Here is a 19,847-nt window from a genome sequence, read left to right as displayed (position 1 = left end):
AATACCTATATCTCTGTGTTGAAGGTTTGGGTGAACACTGCAAATTGTAAATCTGTATGACAGCGACCTTATGCTCTATTATTTTTGAAATATGTAATTCAAACTCTCACATATATTTTATACAGACATGATACCACTCATCATTGTCCATACTAACATTTTAATTAGCAACAACATCCTGTGAAATGCTCATTAGGAGGTGCAGGCTTCAGTGCAAGTCATTACAGGCTGAATGTGTTCAAAGAGTCACAAGAACTCCATCATCAGAGAGACAAGTGCTTTAGCCACGAACCCACAGACAGTGTCCGCCAGCAATGGAGAATAGAATCAGAGTCAAGAAAGCAGCACTGCAGAGGCTATTGATTCAGCCAGATGTAATGTATTGTCTGTCTGAAAAAGACTATTATCTAAAGAATAGGGGAGACATTCTCGTTTTAGAAAAGGGTTGATAAAAGATGCCCATTGTATAGTTTCTCATGATACCAGCCAGGATCGCTTTCCAGAAACCCGTGTCAAAGTACAGGTGGAGACTATATCTAAGTAATGTGTTAAATGGATCATTTCCATATGTCTGTTTAGACATGGGAGTGGCAGAGATATTTTTACAGTGCTCAGTGAGGAAGTGTTATTTACAAAAATCAGTAGAATCACTATAGGATGTATGTTCGGAAAAATAGCCTATATTAAGGCATGATCATGGTATCAAAAATACAATCTACAATCATAAACATGATTTTATCACTTTATACATCTTTATATATAAAAATTACAGTAAAATGAGTAATATTGTTAAATATTATTAGAATTTAAAGTAACTATATTTTCAAATGTAATATATTCCTGTGATGGCAAAGCTGGATTTTCAGCATCATTATCAGTCTTCAGCGTCACATGATCCTTCAGAAATCATTTTAATATTCTGATTTGCTGCTCAATAAAAATGTCTTATTTTTGTCAATGTTGAAAACAGTTGCACTGCTTAATACTTTTGTGGAAACCATAATACATATTTTGTCAGGATTCTTTACTGAATAGAAAGTTAAAAAAAAACAACATTTATTTTAAATAGAAATCTTTTGTAACACTGTAAAAGTTTTTACCGTCACTTTTGATCAATTTAATGGATCCTTGATGAATAAAAGTATTAGTTAAAAAAAAAAAAAAATCGTACTCACTCCAAACAATATTTTTATCAATATTTCTTTGTATTGTAGAGATGTACAGAATCTAAAGTCTTTATCAAGATCCACATTTTGGACTAGACAAATTTAATGTCATTTAATGCTGAAGATGTGGGAAACATACTCACCCGAAGCCAGACAGCGTGCGACAAAGCAAGAAGACGCCATAGCCCTGGACAAAAGATGACAGGAAGGCGAAGAAGCCATTCATGGACATACAAATGAGCAGACACTGCCGTCTGCCCACCTTGTCGGCCATGCCACCCCAGAAGAAGGCCCCTACCATCATCCCCACATACACAATGCTGCCTGTAGTGAATAAGGGAAAAAAAGAAGAAAGTAAAACAGTAGGAAAACACATATCAGGCAGAGAAACACATAGATTGAAGTTGTCATATTACGGAGAGTTTGTTTTTGTCTTCAGCTTTGTTTGGCTGCTGATTTATATGAACAAAAAGGTTTATATGCTGCTTCTCGGAACAAGAACTCCATTAAACTTTCAGTTGACTGATGTTTTCACCTGAGGACTTGCAGGAGACTTTCAGTGATGATGCTATTAGCACAAGGGATGGTGAACATTGTGATCATATAAGTAGTCCAAAGGAAAAACAAATAACCATTAAAAATTTATCAGATTTTAATGATCTCAGAATTCTCTACAGAAGCCTTCTGAAATCACTGTAAATACACTATACTATATTCTTTACTTCCAACATTTATTCCATCTGTGTAAACATATTAGTATCTTAAGGATTTAACTAAAAAAGATCTGCAGTGATTGTGTATTGTAATAAGCTGTCATGTTAACACAGAGACAAGAAGGCAAGATCCAAGTGCAGCTTTAAAGGGGTAGTCCAATAAACATAATCCAGAACAGGCAAGGGTTAAACTCCGCAAAACAGTCCATAATAAACAAAGAAAACAGAAATAAAAACCAGTGACCATAAATGGAAGCAGGTGACATAAAATGAAACCACGATAACAAAAGCAAAAACAAACCACGTATAAATAGACAGACACTATTGAGCAAACACAAAACAGCTGGGTGCAATGAAACAGGATAATAAGTCCAGGAAGTGTGTTATGGGAAATGCAGTCCAAGGGGTGAAAACAAGAGTCCGGGTAGGAATGCCCTCTAGTGGCCGATAGGGCACTCTCACTAGTGATCATGACAGAAGCCTATTTAGAGCACAGAATTAGGATACTGCAGTTGGTACGCAGATAAAAAGAAAAACCACCCTGAAAATGTTAAATACAGGGAAATGCACAACCCTGAGTCTCATATTTTCTTATATTATTATTTTGATGAAAAAATTGCAGCTTTACATACAACAAATTCAAATAAATGTCATTCCTCTGGAGCAGACTGAATTTTCTTCCAACAATCATCTATTTGACACAATATACTAGACGAAAGGGAAGAGCTTGGTTAAATAAAAGTATATATACATACTCTTCACTTTTTTTCCATGTGGACTCAATGCAAGGAAGAAGTGAGAGAGGAGGGTCCAACTGCAGCACTCTTAAACTTATATTAAACAAACAAGTTTCCAAAACATGAAAAGACTGAACCATAACCAGTAAGCAAACAGCAAACACAACACAGGAAAATGAACTGAAACTGAGGGCTTAAATACACAGGTTAAAACAAACCAAACACCAAAGATCCAGGTGAACATAATCAAATAACCAATGTGTAACCACACATTCAAAGAATCTAATCAGAGAACCAAGCAAACATGAACTAAACACAGGAAGGAAATACAGGAACCAAAGGAAACACAACATAAGAGTCTACAAAAAGAACTTAACCATTACAATTAATAGATGATTATTTTCAGAAAAATCCCTTTTTTTCTGATCCATGGAAAAAAATGAAGAGCTTAAATGGTAATAAAAAGGTTAATAATGGTTAAATAAAAACAAAACAGTAAATAAAAAAAATATTTGTAGCAGACATACATTAATTCATACAAAAAGGAGAAGATAAAAAATTAGATAAGACTGATCATGTTGTAACCAAACACAGTGTTGTACCAAAAGCAGAACACAGACTGAATACGATGCAAATAAAAATAATTTATTGCCAGAAATTAGAAAGCACAGTCCATCTCTCATAACTGGTGAAGATTGCTGAGGTGGGCTAGAAACTAAACAGACCAGAGGTGTGTTGGTAGAGCTGAGTAAGAGGTTTGTTGGCCGGGCATGGCAGGCTAAATGCAGGATGAGAGAAATCACATAAGCAGACTGAACAATCTGGTAATGAATAGCTGAAGAACCAAGATTTATATACTGCAGGCAGATGAGTTGATTTGAAGCAGGTGAGTCACATTCAGCAATCAGACACAGATAGAAATGCATGGCCACGCCCCAGGATACATCAACTCACAGACACAAAAAACATATCCCTGACAGTAACCCCCTCTCAGTGGCCTCCAGGCGACCTGCCAGGCTTGTTGAGATGGGCTTGATGGAAGTCCCTAATGAGAGAGGGAACCAGAATGACATACTGGGGCACCCAAGTCCTCTCCTAAGGTCTATATCCCTCTCAGGTACTGGAGATCTTGTCCCTGACAGAAAAAAAGCTGGACAAGGAGGTTAGAGGTCTCACGAGCTGTGGGCAATTTAGGGAGAGCCACAAAATGCACTGCTTTGGAAAAATGGTCCAAAATAGTTAGGATGGTAGTGTTACCTTGTGAGGTAGGCAGTCAAGTAATAACAAGCAGTGTGTGACCAGGGGTGACTGGGAACAGGCAAAGGGTGAAGCAAACCAGCCAGGGGTGATGGGAAGTCTTCCCACATGCACACAGAGCAAAAACCGTTGCAACTGTTCATGGTGGTAAGTTTTGGTCATTCTTTCACTGCCAGGATCTTCTCCGGATACGTCTTTTCCTACCCGCCCTCGATTATGTATCCCAAAAAGCTGACAGAATTGACATGAAATTCACACTTCTCTGCCTTTACAAACAGTCTGTTTTCAAGAAGCCTTTGCATAACTAGACGAACATGGCTGATGCGTTCAGAGAGGGAGTGAGAGATGATCATGATATCATCCAGATATAAAAATATGAAGCTGTTGAGAAAATCCCTTAAGACATAATTGACCAAAGCCTGGAATACTGCTGGAGCATTGTTAAGTCCAAAGGGCATCACCAGATATTTAAAGTGACCAAGAGGCATGATAAAGGTTGTCTTCCACACATCCCATCTCTTATTCTGACCAGATGATAAGCATTCTGCAAGTCCAAAAAGGACTTACACTTTCCCAAGTCACCGGAGTATGGTTCAGGGTCTGGAACATGAGCCTCACGTAAAGGATGGACAATCTGAGGTGGTGGTGCTGGTGGGACTGCAGAAGCAGGCTGATTGGACTGATCACTGGTAGACTTTTGAGCAAGAAGAGAAGACATTTAATTTAATTTACTGCTAATTTGTGAAATCTGACCTGCCGTGGCTTGGTTGCTTTCTGTAAGATTCTGAACTTAATCTGTGTCTGCTGGGTCCATAATTTGTGGCCAGATCATTCTGTTGTAACCAACACAGTTTTGGACACAAAGTGGAACACAGATTCAATATGATGCAAATAAATGTCAATTATTGTCAGAAATTAGAAAGCACAGTCCATCTGTGTCCATCTGGAGACTAAACAGTCCAGAGGTGTGTTGGTAGAGCTGAGTAGGAGGTTTGTTGGAGAGGCGTGGCAGGCTGAATGCACGTTGAGAGTAATCACATAAGCAGACTGAACGATCTGGCGATGAATAGTTGAAGAACCAGGGTTTAAATACTGCAGGAAGATGAGTTGATTTGAAGCAGGTAAGTCACATTCAGCAATCAGCCACAGAGAGGAGTGCATGGCCATGCCCCAGGATACACCAACACACAAACACAGACACAGACACAAAAACCATATCCCTGACAGAATATTATCTGTCTTGTCAGACATAGAGAGCATGATAGAGAGAAATTGGGAGAAACAGGTGGATAGATAGTTGTATCTGAAAGAAGGGATAATAGATATTTAAAAAGACACAGTGACACTTTTTACACAGAACATGTGTTGCAATGCACAAAACGTTTTGGAGATTTGCTGATTTCTCAGAGTATAAATTCTCATCTGATACAGCAGCTTTCTCTGTGACCAAGCACTTACAAAACCAGCACAGCAATTAACAGTGTGCAGTAAACCACTTTGTTGGTACAGTAAAAAAAATAGATTCACTTTGAAATTGTATATTTAGGTTTGGAAGTATATATTTACGTCTGCATTAAATGTTATTGTAGCACTGACGGAGTAGCAACTGTACTTTTTTTTTTTTTTTTTTTGGTGACTGGACAATGACAATAGACCTATTTTGTGTTTGCAAACAGTGATGATGTTCTTATGGGCAGACCCTACTTGGTGGCAGAAAATTAGTCTGTGAAAGCCACAGAATAAAAGAAAAATAAGATAAATAAGAAAAATAATAAGAAAATAATAAGAAAAAGTAATTTCAAGTTTATATCTAACAATTCTTAGAAGGAAAAACGGAATTGTGAGATATACTCGTTATTAGTGATCGACCGATATTGATTTTTTATAACAGATACCGATACCGATTATTTGCATGTTTATGTACCCGATAACCGATATGCAGAACCGATATTTATTTACTGTTATACTTCTGTTTTTGACAATCAACACAAATGAGCTGATGAACAAACCATTTTATTTATAACAATCACTCCCTCCTTGCATACAAACAAAAAAAAAAAACTTTATATTTATACACAAATAAATAGAGGGGTCTGAGTCCAAAAAATTAAAGTGCAATTAACTAAATAATGGTTATGTAGTAAATCAAATGATTATATAATCTAGGGTGTTTAAACGAGATAATGTTGTCAAAAATTTCATGCAGTGGCCGCAAGGGCGTAGATTTGGTTTCAACATTGGGGGGGTTGAGCGTTGGTATGCTGCCTGTTATTATTTTTTTTTATTTAAAAAAAATAAATCTGTTTTATGTGTAGCATTATTGGATAATTTATTTCTTCTTTATATCTATCTATCTATCTATCTATCTATCTATCTATCTATCTATCTATCTATCTATCTATCTATCTATCTATCTATCTATCTATCTATCTATCATAACTTTATGGAATTTATCTATAACCAAAATCTAACATAACGGAGTGATTCCAAAAAGAAAGAAATTATGTTTAAATATTAAAAAGCCAGTAGGTGGCAGTGATTCAACGTTTTAATGAGTGAGCTACTTAAATCGTTTATTCAAGCCAATTCGTTCAAAAGTCAGATTAATTAAGGAAGAAAACAAACACCGATGTGAATACTTTTGTCACTGGTAAGACACTATCGAAAAATGAAGTAACAAAACAGACGGCTGTTTTGGTAACTGGTTACAGTTACACTGATAGTTATGGCTAAATTGCAATGGATTAGCTAGCTAAAATATATGTGGAGTGTACCTAGCTATTACAATGTTTTCATACCTCCTTCTCAGTACATGTTTTATTCTTTTTAACGTCCCTCTTTGAACAGAAGCTTAATATAGTCGGCTGGGCAACGGTTCTCTTCATTTTTTGGTGCAACCCGTGCTCTCCATTCAAACATTAGAGCTCCACTCGCGCTGTTTTGGTGAAAGTGCGACGCGCATTGGTTGGGCGTTACCAATCGGTTCAATGGAAGGGGGGTACTTTTTTGACTAATTTATTATGACAAACTCATATTAGATTAGAAACAAAATTATTGTTACAAAATAAATTAATCATACATATGTTAGTATAGATCTACTGTGATTTTCATGTTGAAATATTGGGGGGGTTGTAACTGATGGATTTGAATATTGGGGGTGTTACCTCCCCCCCATCCCCCCCACAAACTACGCCCCTGAGTGGCCGTGCTTGAGGCTTCCTGATCATCAACCCATTCAGGTGCTGAGCAATATGAACGAACTTTTTTTTCCGAGACTATATAAAGTTAAACAGCACTTGTCAGTTGGCATTTTATGATCTAAATTTAATCTAACGTTAAATCATGAAATACCAACTGACAAAGTGCTGTTTGACTATAACTTAATCAACCGCGATGGCGCATGTAGATAATAAATAATTAATTTCCACAAAGCGGTAGTAGGCTATATTTATATGTGTATTAGCGAAAAAAATGTTATGTAGTAAATTATAATATAATCTAGGGTGTTTAAACAAGATAATCTTGTCAAAAGTTTCATTCAGTGGCCGTGCTTAAGCCTCCTGATCATCCGTCAGTTGCTAAGCAATATGAACGAACTTTTTCTTCTAGACTAATGGTGACCAAATACAACAGATAGAGAATTAAATTCAGCGCTTTTATTTTCAACATGCACTCATTCATGTCTGTTTTATTTAATTCATGTAAAGTTACGTCTTTATTGGGGCAGGACATGACGAATTACACTACGTGACTCAATGAGTTCGTCTTAATTGTTTAGAAACATGCTGCATAAATTAACTATATCAGGAATTTATGTCTCAGATCTCATTTGTGCATATCTGTTATGTTAAATAAAGTTGATTAATTAAAGCAAACCAAGTAGAACATATACTTTACCTGTGCACTGAGTTGTTGTTGACTGATCTCCTCAGACGCCCGGGCTGCAATGGCGGAAATCTCAAAACGGCCACAAGATGGCGCCGTAAAATCGGCGAATCCGATATTACAAAACCGATACCCGATTATGGAAAAATGCTTAAATATCGGTCGATCACTACTCGTTATTCTGTCTTTTTTCATCAGAATTGCGAATTAATTTCCCACAGTTCAGACTTTTTTCCCCTCAGAATTGTGATATAAACTAATAATTGTGAGTTATAAAGTCAGAACTGGGAGATATAAACATGCAAATGCAAGAAAAAAGTCAGCATTGTAAGATAAAAGTTGTGTAAAATGTTATAGATTTAAATCTTATTTCATGCTGTAACTGTATAGCTATGTATGTCCCCTATGAACTGCATATGTGAATATTATGTAGACTTACTGTTTACATCAAATTCATGCTTTAATAGTAGACTAATCATTGCAGGTTTCATCAGTTCAGTCTGTGACTTGCAACATAACGTCTGCGATTAGCTTCAAATGGCGTCTTGACAGCTATAAGTGACGTAACTGTGACATCTGCTCCAAAATGGTCTATTACATCATTCAAAATGTTCACCACAAAAAGAAAGTTTTAAAGATCTGGGACAAAATGAGGGTGAGTAAATTATTTTTGGCTGAACTATGCCTTTAAACATACAGTGATATCAGCAACAAGTAATACAAAAAAAGTCTGTATTTAACCAACTATCAATACTGCCTGCCTATGTCTTAGTTTACTAAGGGTGTGTCTCAATCAGCTCCCTAGTACAAAAGTCAGCACACTGATCAGGGAGTCAGCCATTTTAAGGGCTGTCTCAATTGCAGAATCCTTCCAGGGCACTGAAACGTTCGCTCCCTAAAAAGTCCCACAATGCACCATGAAAACCAGGGAGCATCGATGCTCACTACTATAGAAGTTCTGAAGCGTGAAACTTCAATCACGTGAGCCAACTCACTACACATAACGATGCGCAATAGATGTTTTTAAAAATACAAACCATTATATATTATATTTCAGCATAAACATATATCGACAAGTAATGAACATAATCTAGCAAACATTTATAATTTATTTACTGCTGAAATGTTGCACGTATATGTAACAAGCAAAGAATTTATCATAATGTACTTTAAATAACATTACAAGTAATATCAGAAAGATATCAGCTCTGCTGTTCATAATATCAGTAGTGATGTTGTACAATGAGGACATTGTCACGTCATCGGAAATAGAGTCGTAAGTGTCACAATGTGTAGTGAACCTTTACTGTCCTTACCAGTGCCCAAATTTGTGTACACGATAGTTCACCCAAAAAAGAAAATTCTGTCATTTATTACTCACCCTCATGTCATTCCAAACCCGCAAGACCTTTGTTCATCTTCCGAACACAAATTAAGATATTTTTGATGTGTCATGGTGCTTATATGAACTGCGTCGGCTAATACTGAGCCAGCGTTCGGACGTAAACATGGATCTGCACTGTGTGTTCACTGCGTCAACTGTAACAACCATCCAACGATCAATTCCAATCAAACACCACTGTAAAAAAAAATCATGTCCTGCCCTATATATTTTCTTATTTGAGAAGCCATTTCACTTAGGTATACATCACAATATTGAAGAAAGAAGAAACCTCATTGCTTGACTGGCTAACGTACTCTCTGCTGTCTCAGACAACATCTTTGACTTGTGTCAGCCAGACGGCCACCGTAGCTTCTCAAATCACACGAAAGGGAGTGGTGAGCTGCCATTGGTTGCGGTTCGCAACCTCCCTGCTAGATGCGGCTCAAATTTACACAACTGCACCTTTAAACAGTACATAAATTATTGAATGAAAACGTCTCTGAAACATCTGTATATTTGAGAAATACTGCATTTAATTCACTTCATCTGTGATAAAGTATGCAAACACAACACGAGTGTCACTAAGGAAACAGGAAGTGTCTGACTTAACGTCTCCATTTTCAGCTCCACCCTGACTGCAAGCGGCAACTCTGCGATCAGTTACATCCAGCCGCAGCCGAAATCAAGTGCACCTATTAACTATAACCATGGTCTGTCTGGTCTGCTCATGCCCAATAAATGGAAGTTCAATCCTTTACCATATCTCTGTGACAATAGCTCATCTGAATCACATGCAATTACTATCACCTACCCTGCTAAAATCCATGTTGTAGTTGATTATGGTCCCCCAGGTCAGCTAGGTAACTTCTTGGAGGAGTTAGAAATGTTACTCTCATACTTCCCTGAGAAGGGTACTCCTCTGCTAGTACTTGGATATTTCAACATCCATCTAGACAAACCTCAGGCTGATGACTTCCACACTCTGCTTGCCTCATTTGATCTCAAGCGAGTGTCTACTACAGCTACCCACAAATTATACACGGGTTTCTCCACTACACACCTCCTACCATTTCCTCATTACTTTTAATCTCAACCTGTCTCCTAACTCTATCCACACTCTACCACGTCACGTTTTGGCGAAACCTACGCTCGCTCTCACCCTCCCGCCTATCCTCTTTGATCTCATCCGCACTTCTGCCCCCCAAATCAGTTCTCATCACTGGACACTAACAATGCTACTGACACTTTTTGCACCACTCTAACATCTTGCTCAGATGACTTCTGCCCCCTTTCATCCAGACCAGCCCGCGCCACACCCTCTGCCCCTTGGCTATCCAATGTTCTCTGTGAAGACTCACAGAGAACATCATGGCTGCAGAAAGGAGGTGGCACAAATCTAAAGATCTTACTGATCTTATCAGGCACTCTTCTCTTCGTTCTCTATGAATGTCTCCAATGCTAAAACCACATACTATCACAATAAAATTAACAATTCTACTGATTCCCGCACACTTTTCAAAACCTTCTCTTCTTTGCCCTCCTCCCCTCCCTCCTACATCAACACTTACAGCTGACGACTTTGCCACATTCTTCACATCCCCTCTTCCATTCATTTCAAAGACACTTCAGAGAGTTGTGTTCAACCAATTGTCTACTTATCTCACACAGAACAACCTTCTTGACAACAACCAGTCTGGCTTCAAGAGTGGCCACTCAACTGAGACTGCTCTGCTCTCAGTTACTAAAGCTCTAAGACTGGCACGAGCAACTTCAAAATCATCAGTACTCATCTTGATAGATCTGTCTGCTGCTTTTGACACCAGATCCTCCTATCAACCCTCATGTCAAAGGAGGCATCTCAGGAAACGTACTCCAGTGGTTTAAGTCTTACCTCTCAGGTAGGTCCTTCAGGGTATCTTGGAGAGGTGAAGTGTCATATCATCTTGCTACTGGGGTACCTCAGGGCTCAGTGCTTGGACCACTTCTTTTCTCCATCTACATGTCATCACTAGGATCTATCATTCAGGACGGTTGCTACTCGCATCACAGCCTGCCTGACAGCCATTTCTGCCTGGATGAAGGACCATCACCTTCAACTCAACCTTGCAAAAACGGAACTGCTCGTGGTCGGTGCCAACCCAACACTTCATCATAACCTCTCCATTCAATTTGGTTCATCAACCATAACTCCTTGCAGGACAGCCAGGAACCTTGGAGTGGTGATGGATGATTGTTTAAGCTTCACAGAACATATCGCTACAATGTCCCGGTCCTTGTTCAACATTAGACCCTTCCTCCTGGAGCATTCCACACAATTTCTTGACCAAGCTCTTGTTCTATCCAGATTGGACTATTGTAATGCTCTCTTGGCAGGCCTTCCAGCATGCACTGTCAAGCCTCTACAACTGATCCAGAATGCAGCAGCAAGAGTGGTCTTTAATGAGCCGAAGAGAGAGCATGTCACACCTCTCTTCATTAGTTAGCACTGGCTGCCAGTAGCCGCTCGCATCCAATTCAAGGCTCTAATGTTCGCCTACAGAACAACCACTGGCTCTGCACCACTATATCTAAACTCACTACTTCAGACTTATGCGCCCTCCAAAGGTTTGCGTTCTGCAAGTGAACAGCGCCAAAATCACTCTAACGGACCATCTCCTGGTCTGTTCCCTGCTGGTGGAATGACCTACCACGCTCTATCCGAGCAGCTGAGTCTTTAGATATTTTCAAATAACTGCTAAAGACATATCTTTTCGGCAACACTTGACCCAGTAATATTAGCACTTACTTTTTATTTATATTTTTACTTTTCTTTTTTTGATTTCTATTCTCTTTCTCCTATTTGTGTATATTTAATAAAATAAAATAAAAACCTTGCTACAAGCACTTTGCTGGTGAAACTGGGACTTGACACGGCACTTGCATACTGTCGCACTCATGTTGATTTGATTGCTTCTACTATTCTCATTTGTAAGTCGCTTTCGAAAAAAGCGTCTATTAAATGACTAAATGTAAATGTCTGAATACTCGATTCTGATTAGTTGGAATGTGAACATTAAAACTGTTTAATGCACAAATAGTTCCAGTCAGTTTAAACACCATTCTATATTAATGTGCTGCTTTCATTGAAGCACAAACACATCACTTGCACACAGAGATCAGATATCATGCTGAGCACACACAGAAACATTCAGGAGCACAGAAAATTGTCAACGCTTTGCTACTGAATCGCTACATTATATTAGCAAGGAGGTGGTAACGCCACTATTTTTGAAGTAATCAAACTCACTGCTTCATTAGCTGCATTTCCAATACTGATTTACGCAAAACTTTTGCGTTATTTTCTGTGTGTTTTCCAATAAATTGCGACTAAAACTCTCACGATGAGTCATTTTCTATCGCGATAAGTCATTTTCTGAAAGATACTTCTTTCTGAGAGCTTTATTTCAAGTGTAATATTTGCCAAGACTTTTGGAAGCCCTTCTCCCTCATATGCTTCCCAGTTTTGTGAAATATTCCTTTGCCTGAAATTGCCTGAAAAACCACCTCACGTGAGCGTGAAAACTTGTTTGCGATATTTGGCAGTTTTTGTGAAATTGACATGTTTCCATTGAGCGTAATTTCAATTCGCAATTACAATTTGCGCAATTTGAAAAGTAATGGAGATGCAGCAATTTTTAGTAGAGAGAGAGATGCTGCACAGATGCAGGTAATTCACAAACACACCTCTCATCTAATGCCGAGTTCATGCTGCATGATTTTAGGCCCGATTTTCACTCGCCGACAGATTTTGCAAAACTGCAGACAAATCAGAAATCAGAGGGATCAGAGGCAAATCGGTGATCGCTCACGCCAGTGACAATCACGCAGTGTGAATTATCAAATACATAATCCGAGAGAATCGACAATGCATTGCTGACACCCGTGAGATATTTGGCATGCTAAATATCTGTACATGTCTGCAATTCAAAATCCTGCTGTGTGAAATGTGTTCTGACTGAAAATGACATCATGACCTACATCCAGTGAGAGAGCAAGATACAGGGCATCGGAAGTTCAGGGAGGAGTTATAGACCCACATCTCCCCAACTATTTCATCCTCCATAATCTTTTTTTCTTTTTCTCCTTTTCACTGCAAATTAGCACACAGACAATTTAGGATAATCCAAAATAATGCATTAAAATCATTTAATGCACAGCTAGTGCACTATAATTTAATGCACAGTGGACTATCCTTTACATAGTTACCAAAGTATTTCGTCAAAAGCTATGGTTACCATGACAAATTTTCCTAAGAGTTCACTAATATTGCTGTTAATAATAATGTTGTACCAGTGAACTCAATGCATATAACCTTACAGTGAAAACATAATGATAAGCACAAGCTCATTTATCCATGGATTTAAAAAAATGAATTACCGACATAAGGGCAATGACTCACCACTTACTTTTGTTATTTTACCATTGTCAGCTTGTCTTTATGATCTGCACTTTAAAAAACATATGGATGGATGGGGTGTCAAAGCTTAGAGTATTATAGCAGTGTGATTTATTTTCTGTTGTTGATTATCTAGGCCACAGAATTTAAAAGAGAGCATTTAGCAGAGAAATGAAAGAGAATAAAATGTTTGGGAAAATATCAGAGTCAGGAAGCCAGGATTATTTTGAGCAAATGTTCTCTGCAAAATCAAGTGTATCTCTCTCTCTCTTTCTGTTGCACACATTGAGAGTCTGCATGTGCAGGTCTTGTAATCTCTGCAGTGGGGTGATTTCACTGCAGTTTAGACAAGCTCAGCGTCTCATAGTCACCAACACACAAAAAGAGAAAGATAAAGGGAATAATAACAGAGAAGGGGGGTTATGATAAGATGTAGTAGATAAAACAGCCACAAATTAATAAATGAAGATGGACTCCTGGATCTAAGCCAAAAGTAATGGAAGACACTCCACACAAAATGTTCAAAACACCATCCATTACTGTAACTATGTGATGCAGCAATTTTCCATTGCCTTTTTTCTACAGAATCTTAAATGCCCCTTTGGTATAATTAATAAATTTTTGTCAAGACGAATAGACTGATAGTAGCTTGGTAATAAGGAAAGCCAAGACTGAAACTACATTGAACTAAACTGTTCTGTACATACAGCAGCAGCCAGAAATGGATCACATAATGTCTGCAAGCATAAACACAAAAATCAATTTCACTAATGCATGATAGCCTTGAGTAATGCCTGGAACTATTATGACAGAAATAATAGTAAATATCAAAGCACATGTATGTCAGTAACGTATCAAACAACTAGTTCAGTCCATTGCAGTTCTGTTCATACACTACATATCAGCCAATCTTCTCAAAATTGGGTTAAAAATCTCAAAATTCACTACAGCAAAATATTGTAGTCAGCCATCTTAGTAAAAGCTCAAATATCAAAGGCCCCCAGCATCTGTTTAAACATTTATAAAACCACAACTGTACAACTTGAACGAATATGACAATCACAGATCTCTGTTGTCTTCCAAATATTTGCTTAAAAGACTTGTTGTATGAATTACTGATGATGCCTTTTTGTATTCATTGAAGCTTGAAAGCATAAATCAACATCCACTGATTATTGTATGAAAAAGAGAAGTCTGGACATTCTGCTAAATTTCCCCATGTGTTTTTGAATGACTTGAGGATTAGTAAATGATGACAGAAATTGCATGTGTAAATTGTCTCTAAGTGATCAGGTTTAAAGATCAAATGTGGAATGTTGTGATGTGCAATTTCACTTGTTACACTACAGAAAGTTTACATTCATACAGGTGACACTGCATCATCTCTGCTCTAAATTACCACTGCACCACTGTGCCTGCTGGAGAGCAGCCATCCCAGGTAAAAAAAAAAAAAAAGTACACTTCCATATTGTAAAAATTCTTCTTTATTACTTATTAAGATAATCTTAAGAACATCTAAGTGTACTCAACTGTGCTATTTTGAGACACCATGAAATATGAACTAAAATGTGCTTTTAACATACTATCTCTGTATTTAAAAAATGTATTTAGTTAACACTTGTAGTACACTATGGGTTCAAGTGTACTAAGTGGTAACTAAATAAATTTTTTAAAAGCACAGTTGAGTACACTTAGATGTTCTTAAGATTATCTTAATATGTACTAAAGAAGAATTTTTTTTATATTAAGTACAAAATTAGTGCTCGAAAATAGAGCACTTTAAGTACATTATAGAAATGTACTTTTTTTCACCTGGGATTACCTTACTCACCGAGAGATGTTTAGTGTTTAACATGACTGAATTAGACTGTTGTTAGTCAGCAGGCTCTAAATATCTAGATATATTCAAATAAATACAATTTTGGCAAGGATGCATTCAAAAGTGATCAAAAAGACTTAAACATTGTCACAAAAAACATTTTAAGCTTTCTATTCATCAAATATTCCTAAAAATCATGGTTTACACAACAATATTAAGCAGCACAACTATTTTCAACATTGATAATAGTATAATGTTTCTTGAGCACCAAACCAGCATATTAGAATGACTTCTGAAGGATCATGTAACACTGAAGACTGGCATATGAAATTTAATATAGTTATTATAATATTTCACAATATTATGATTGTATAAATGTAAACTCAGTGAGCATAAGAGACTTCTTTTAAAATCATTAAAAAATTTGACCCCAAACTTTTATATATATTGGTTTTGATAATGTCTGAGATGTAAAAGCATTTGAGCTTTTTTTTTTTTTTTAGGCCTATAAATTTCTTTTTGTCCCTACAATGTTTTAATCTATCTGGCTAAGGAGCAGCAAGTTCTTCAGCTGATGACCGTATCTGATCTCAAAGGCCAGTAGCTGTACTGACAGTCACGGCCAGCCACGTGCGATTATGTCTTAAAAGCCATTGACAGAGTATAAGGACAAAGAGAGAGGGTGAGCATGAAAGAGAGGGAAGCAGAGCATGCCACGCAATGCCTTCAGGGCTCTCCAGATGAGTGCATAAGTGAAGAAAAAGCAGGATAAAAAAAAGGATAGAAAGAAAAAGAGATGCTCAGACTTGATTAAACTGATAAAACACATAAGAATGTCAATTGATATGAATATCAGTGACCCCTTAACCAGGTCAAAGAGAACTGGTAAATTGTTTAAATAGTATCACACACTTGCTCTTTCAAAAAAATAACAATTATAAAATGAAGAAGAAAAAGAAGATGAAAACAAAATATTTTGTATTGCCCTTGTGTTGCTTCCTTTTTGCACAACATAGTAAACTGGCTGGCCACACTAGACATATCAATCTCACATCTATAGATGTTGTTCTGACATTTTAACAAAAAGAAGAACATTAAATAAGAAAAAATAGTAAAAGAGGATACTATCTGTTACAATTCCTGTCTCATTACCCCTATTTTGTGTTTAAAGAGTCTTAATTTGAAGTGTATTTTTGTTCCTATTGTTGTAGGTGTTCACTTTCTGTGTTTAGTTTTTTTTTCCCTTGTTTGTATTCATAGCGATTGATTACCACCACCTGTTTTTAGTTTGCTTCTTGTCATCCTTTGTAATTATACCCCAATGTTTTCCCTTGTTGTTTTTTCAGTCTTGCCCTGTGTCTGGATTTACAGGTGTTTTGCCTACGTCTCCCTGCCTGGATTTTTTCTTGTTTTGTATGTTAATAAAAATTTATGTAGCAATTGGATCCTACTCTCTAGCCTTCAGAAACATCCCGCATTATACTATCGTTCAGAAGTTTGGGGTATATATATATATATATTTGGGGTATATATATATCTGTATATGTTTTTGAAAAAGTCTCTGATGCTCATCAAGGATTAATTTATTGATCAAAAATACACAAAAATAAAACTATTTTCTATTTGAATATAATTTAAAATGCAATTTATTCATGTGATGCCAAAGCTGAGCTTTATTCGGGATTCTTTGATGAACAGAAAGTTAGAAAGAACAAAGTCATTGCTGTACATTAAGCATTAAAAGTAATGGGTTATCTGTCTGTTTTGGGTGGGTTTTACACATTTTAGTTCTGTTTCCTGTGTTTTAAAGTGACATGACATAAAGCTAAGTATGGTGTCCCATACTTGGAATTTCTGCTCTGCATTTCACCCATCCAAGAGCACACACACAACACACACACACACACACACACACACACACACACACACACACACACACACACACACACACACACACACACACACACACACACACACACACACACACACACACACACACACACACCATGAACACACAACCAGAGCACTGGGCAGCCATTTTTGAGTTCTTTTCTATGGTTTCTCTTTATTTTGATTATCATGTGCACCTGTTGTTCTTCGCCTTGTGTTTTTAAACCCTGCCTTTTTAGTTTTCTAATAAAACAAACTGCTGCAACTAAATCTGGCTCTTTATTTTCATTGTTTGCAACCACACACTGACAAGTATGAACCACTAATTTTATTATATATATATATATATATATATATATATATATATATATATATATATATATATATATATATATATATATATATATATATATATATATATATCAGACACCTTGAACATTTCATTCATTAATACAGTTTATTCATTATAGTTTAAAAAAAATGGTAATAAAATATGACAAGATCTCAGAGTTAAACTGTGTCAGAAAAAAATTAATCTTTATTATGCCAGATAACACTTAAGCAAAACATGGTCAGGTCAAAGTGTCTGAATAATTTTTGGTTCCAAATTTGTATCAATTTTATTGGTAGTCCACTGTATGAAGAATTTTTGGGTATAATATGTCACAGTATATATATATATATATATATATATATATATATATATATATATATATATATATATATATATATATATATATATATATATATATATATATATAATAAAATTGTTTTGCATGCTAATTTTAAAAGTATAAGGGAAAATGCATAGTTAGTGTAAGACATACATATTTATGTAAATTTGTATTGTTACTCTTTTGCATTTGTGTTATTTGTTTTTAGGTCATATAAATACAAGAAAAGAAGTAGACAAAGAAAAAAAATAGAATATAAGAAGATAAGAACAGAATACAGAGATAGAAGAAATTCTACTTATACTTGTTTTTCTATAAAGGCCCAAACAGTTGTGTGTGGTGCTGCATGGGTTTGATTCCCAGGGAATATATGAACTAATAAAATGTATACACTGAATGCAAAGTGCGTCGCTTTGAATAAAAGCATCTGCTGAATGCATAATATTGTTTCAATGTGTATTTGTTGTAATTTCTGTTATTCTTACCTAGCCATCCAGAGCTTGAGTCAGGCACACACATATCCGTCTCTGCGCTAGGGAGAACGAAGCCCACCACGAAAACCTCCACACCATCGGACATGAGCGCCAGCCCCAGCGTGAAGAACAGCTGCCACTGAAACCTGCCATGTCCACATTCTTGTATGATGAGCTCATACTGCTGGGCCAATTCCTCCTCGTCCGCCTGCCTCTCATTCTCCAGCTCTCGCTGGTCCTTCAGGCCATCCGCCAGCGGCTGTCCCAAAGCCACCAGCCCATCTCTGGGCTTTGCATCCGAGGGGATCCCCTGGTACTCCCCTTCATATATCTCGTCCTCATCGTCATGACCTTCAGTGGCGTCGCTGGATCCCTCTTCATCATTGGCGTTGGGGCCTGTGTAGTTCCCATCCGGCTGGCTGTAGCAGTCGTCATCTTCATCCTGGAAGCGGTGGTAGGCGCGACTGTGGGAGTACTCGTTTGAGGCACGGTCCACAACTTTGTTGACTTTCTTAGCGGCTTGTCGTTTGGCCTCCTTAGCAATGTCTCTGGCCCCCTTCATGAGGGAAGATGTGTCTTGTTGAGCTGTATCATCCATGATTAGATGGTGGAGGGGAAGAGGTCTGCAGTCAGCACAGAAGAAGAGCTTTCGCCTTTATGGCTCTCATGAGTCTGGGAGAAGCACACGTTGAAAGTAATAATGTGAGTATTAAAGTTTTGGGCTTCATATAGTTCATAAATATTCAACATCTGTAAAAGCCACTAGAATGTACAAGTACTTATACTGCCCAAAATCTATCTGGGTCTGATCATAGATGACATTTTATAAATATATCTTCATTTCTGAAGGATCATATGACACTCAAGCCTGGAGTAATGATGCTGAAAGTTCAGCTTTGCCATCACAAGATTAAATTACATTTTAAAATATAATAAAATAGAAAAAAAGTTATTTTAAATTGCAATAATATTTCACAATATTAGTGTCATTTTAATTAAAAATAAATGCAGTCTTAAACCCAAAGTATACTTCACTTTTTACTCATACGCGAGGGTGAGCGTACAGTGTGCGTGACGTGAATTTCGTATTCAGAAGAGTATGCGCGAACTATACGCTTTCGACTGTGACGAAGTATACCCAGGGCTTCAGTGAGCATAAGAGACTTCTTTAAAAAAAACTTTAGAAATACTTATATAAAATGCATCCATTTTTCCATCCCTTTGACTAATCAGTTTTGCCAAGCAAGCATTAAAACTTAGAGTACTTAACCCTGCTCCATTAGTTCTGCTCTTACACACACCCCTTTAATTTTCCACTAGTCCTGAAGATCTTGATTAGCTGAAGTCAAATTCTGCAGGAGCAGGTGTGAGTAGTGAGTACTACAGAAATAAAATAAATTACAAAGGGATATTT

The 19,847-nt window shown here is 37.0% G+C and overlaps 1 protein-coding gene across 2 annotated transcripts in view; it reads right to left on the bottom strand.

Annotated features, from left to right (window-relative positions):
• Positions 1-19,031, bottom strand: part of sv2ca (synaptic vesicle glycoprotein 2Ca) — a 39,675-nt gene extending 20,644 nt beyond the window's left edge. For both annotated transcript variants that reach the window (XM_067406696.1, XM_067406697.1), the window contains exons 1-2: positions 18,446-19,031; positions 1,310-1,490 (exon numbers count right to left, since the gene is read on the bottom strand). In XM_067406696.1, the coding sequence (XP_067262797.1) occupies positions 1,310-1,490; positions 18,446-19,031 (767 nt within the window). The remainder of the gene's footprint in view (positions 1-1,309; positions 1,491-18,445) is intronic.
• Between the last annotated feature and the right edge of the window lie 816 nt (positions 19,032-19,847).

The sequence above is a fragment of the Chanodichthys erythropterus genome, chromosome 13 (assembly GCF_024489055.1).
Source record: "Chanodichthys erythropterus isolate Z2021 chromosome 13, ASM2448905v1, whole genome shotgun sequence".
Lineage (NCBI taxonomy): Eukaryota > Metazoa > Chordata > Actinopteri > Cypriniformes > Xenocyprididae > Chanodichthys > Chanodichthys erythropterus.
Note: the sequence above shows the minus strand (reverse complement) of the source record. Positions and strands in the feature narration are given on the sequence as shown.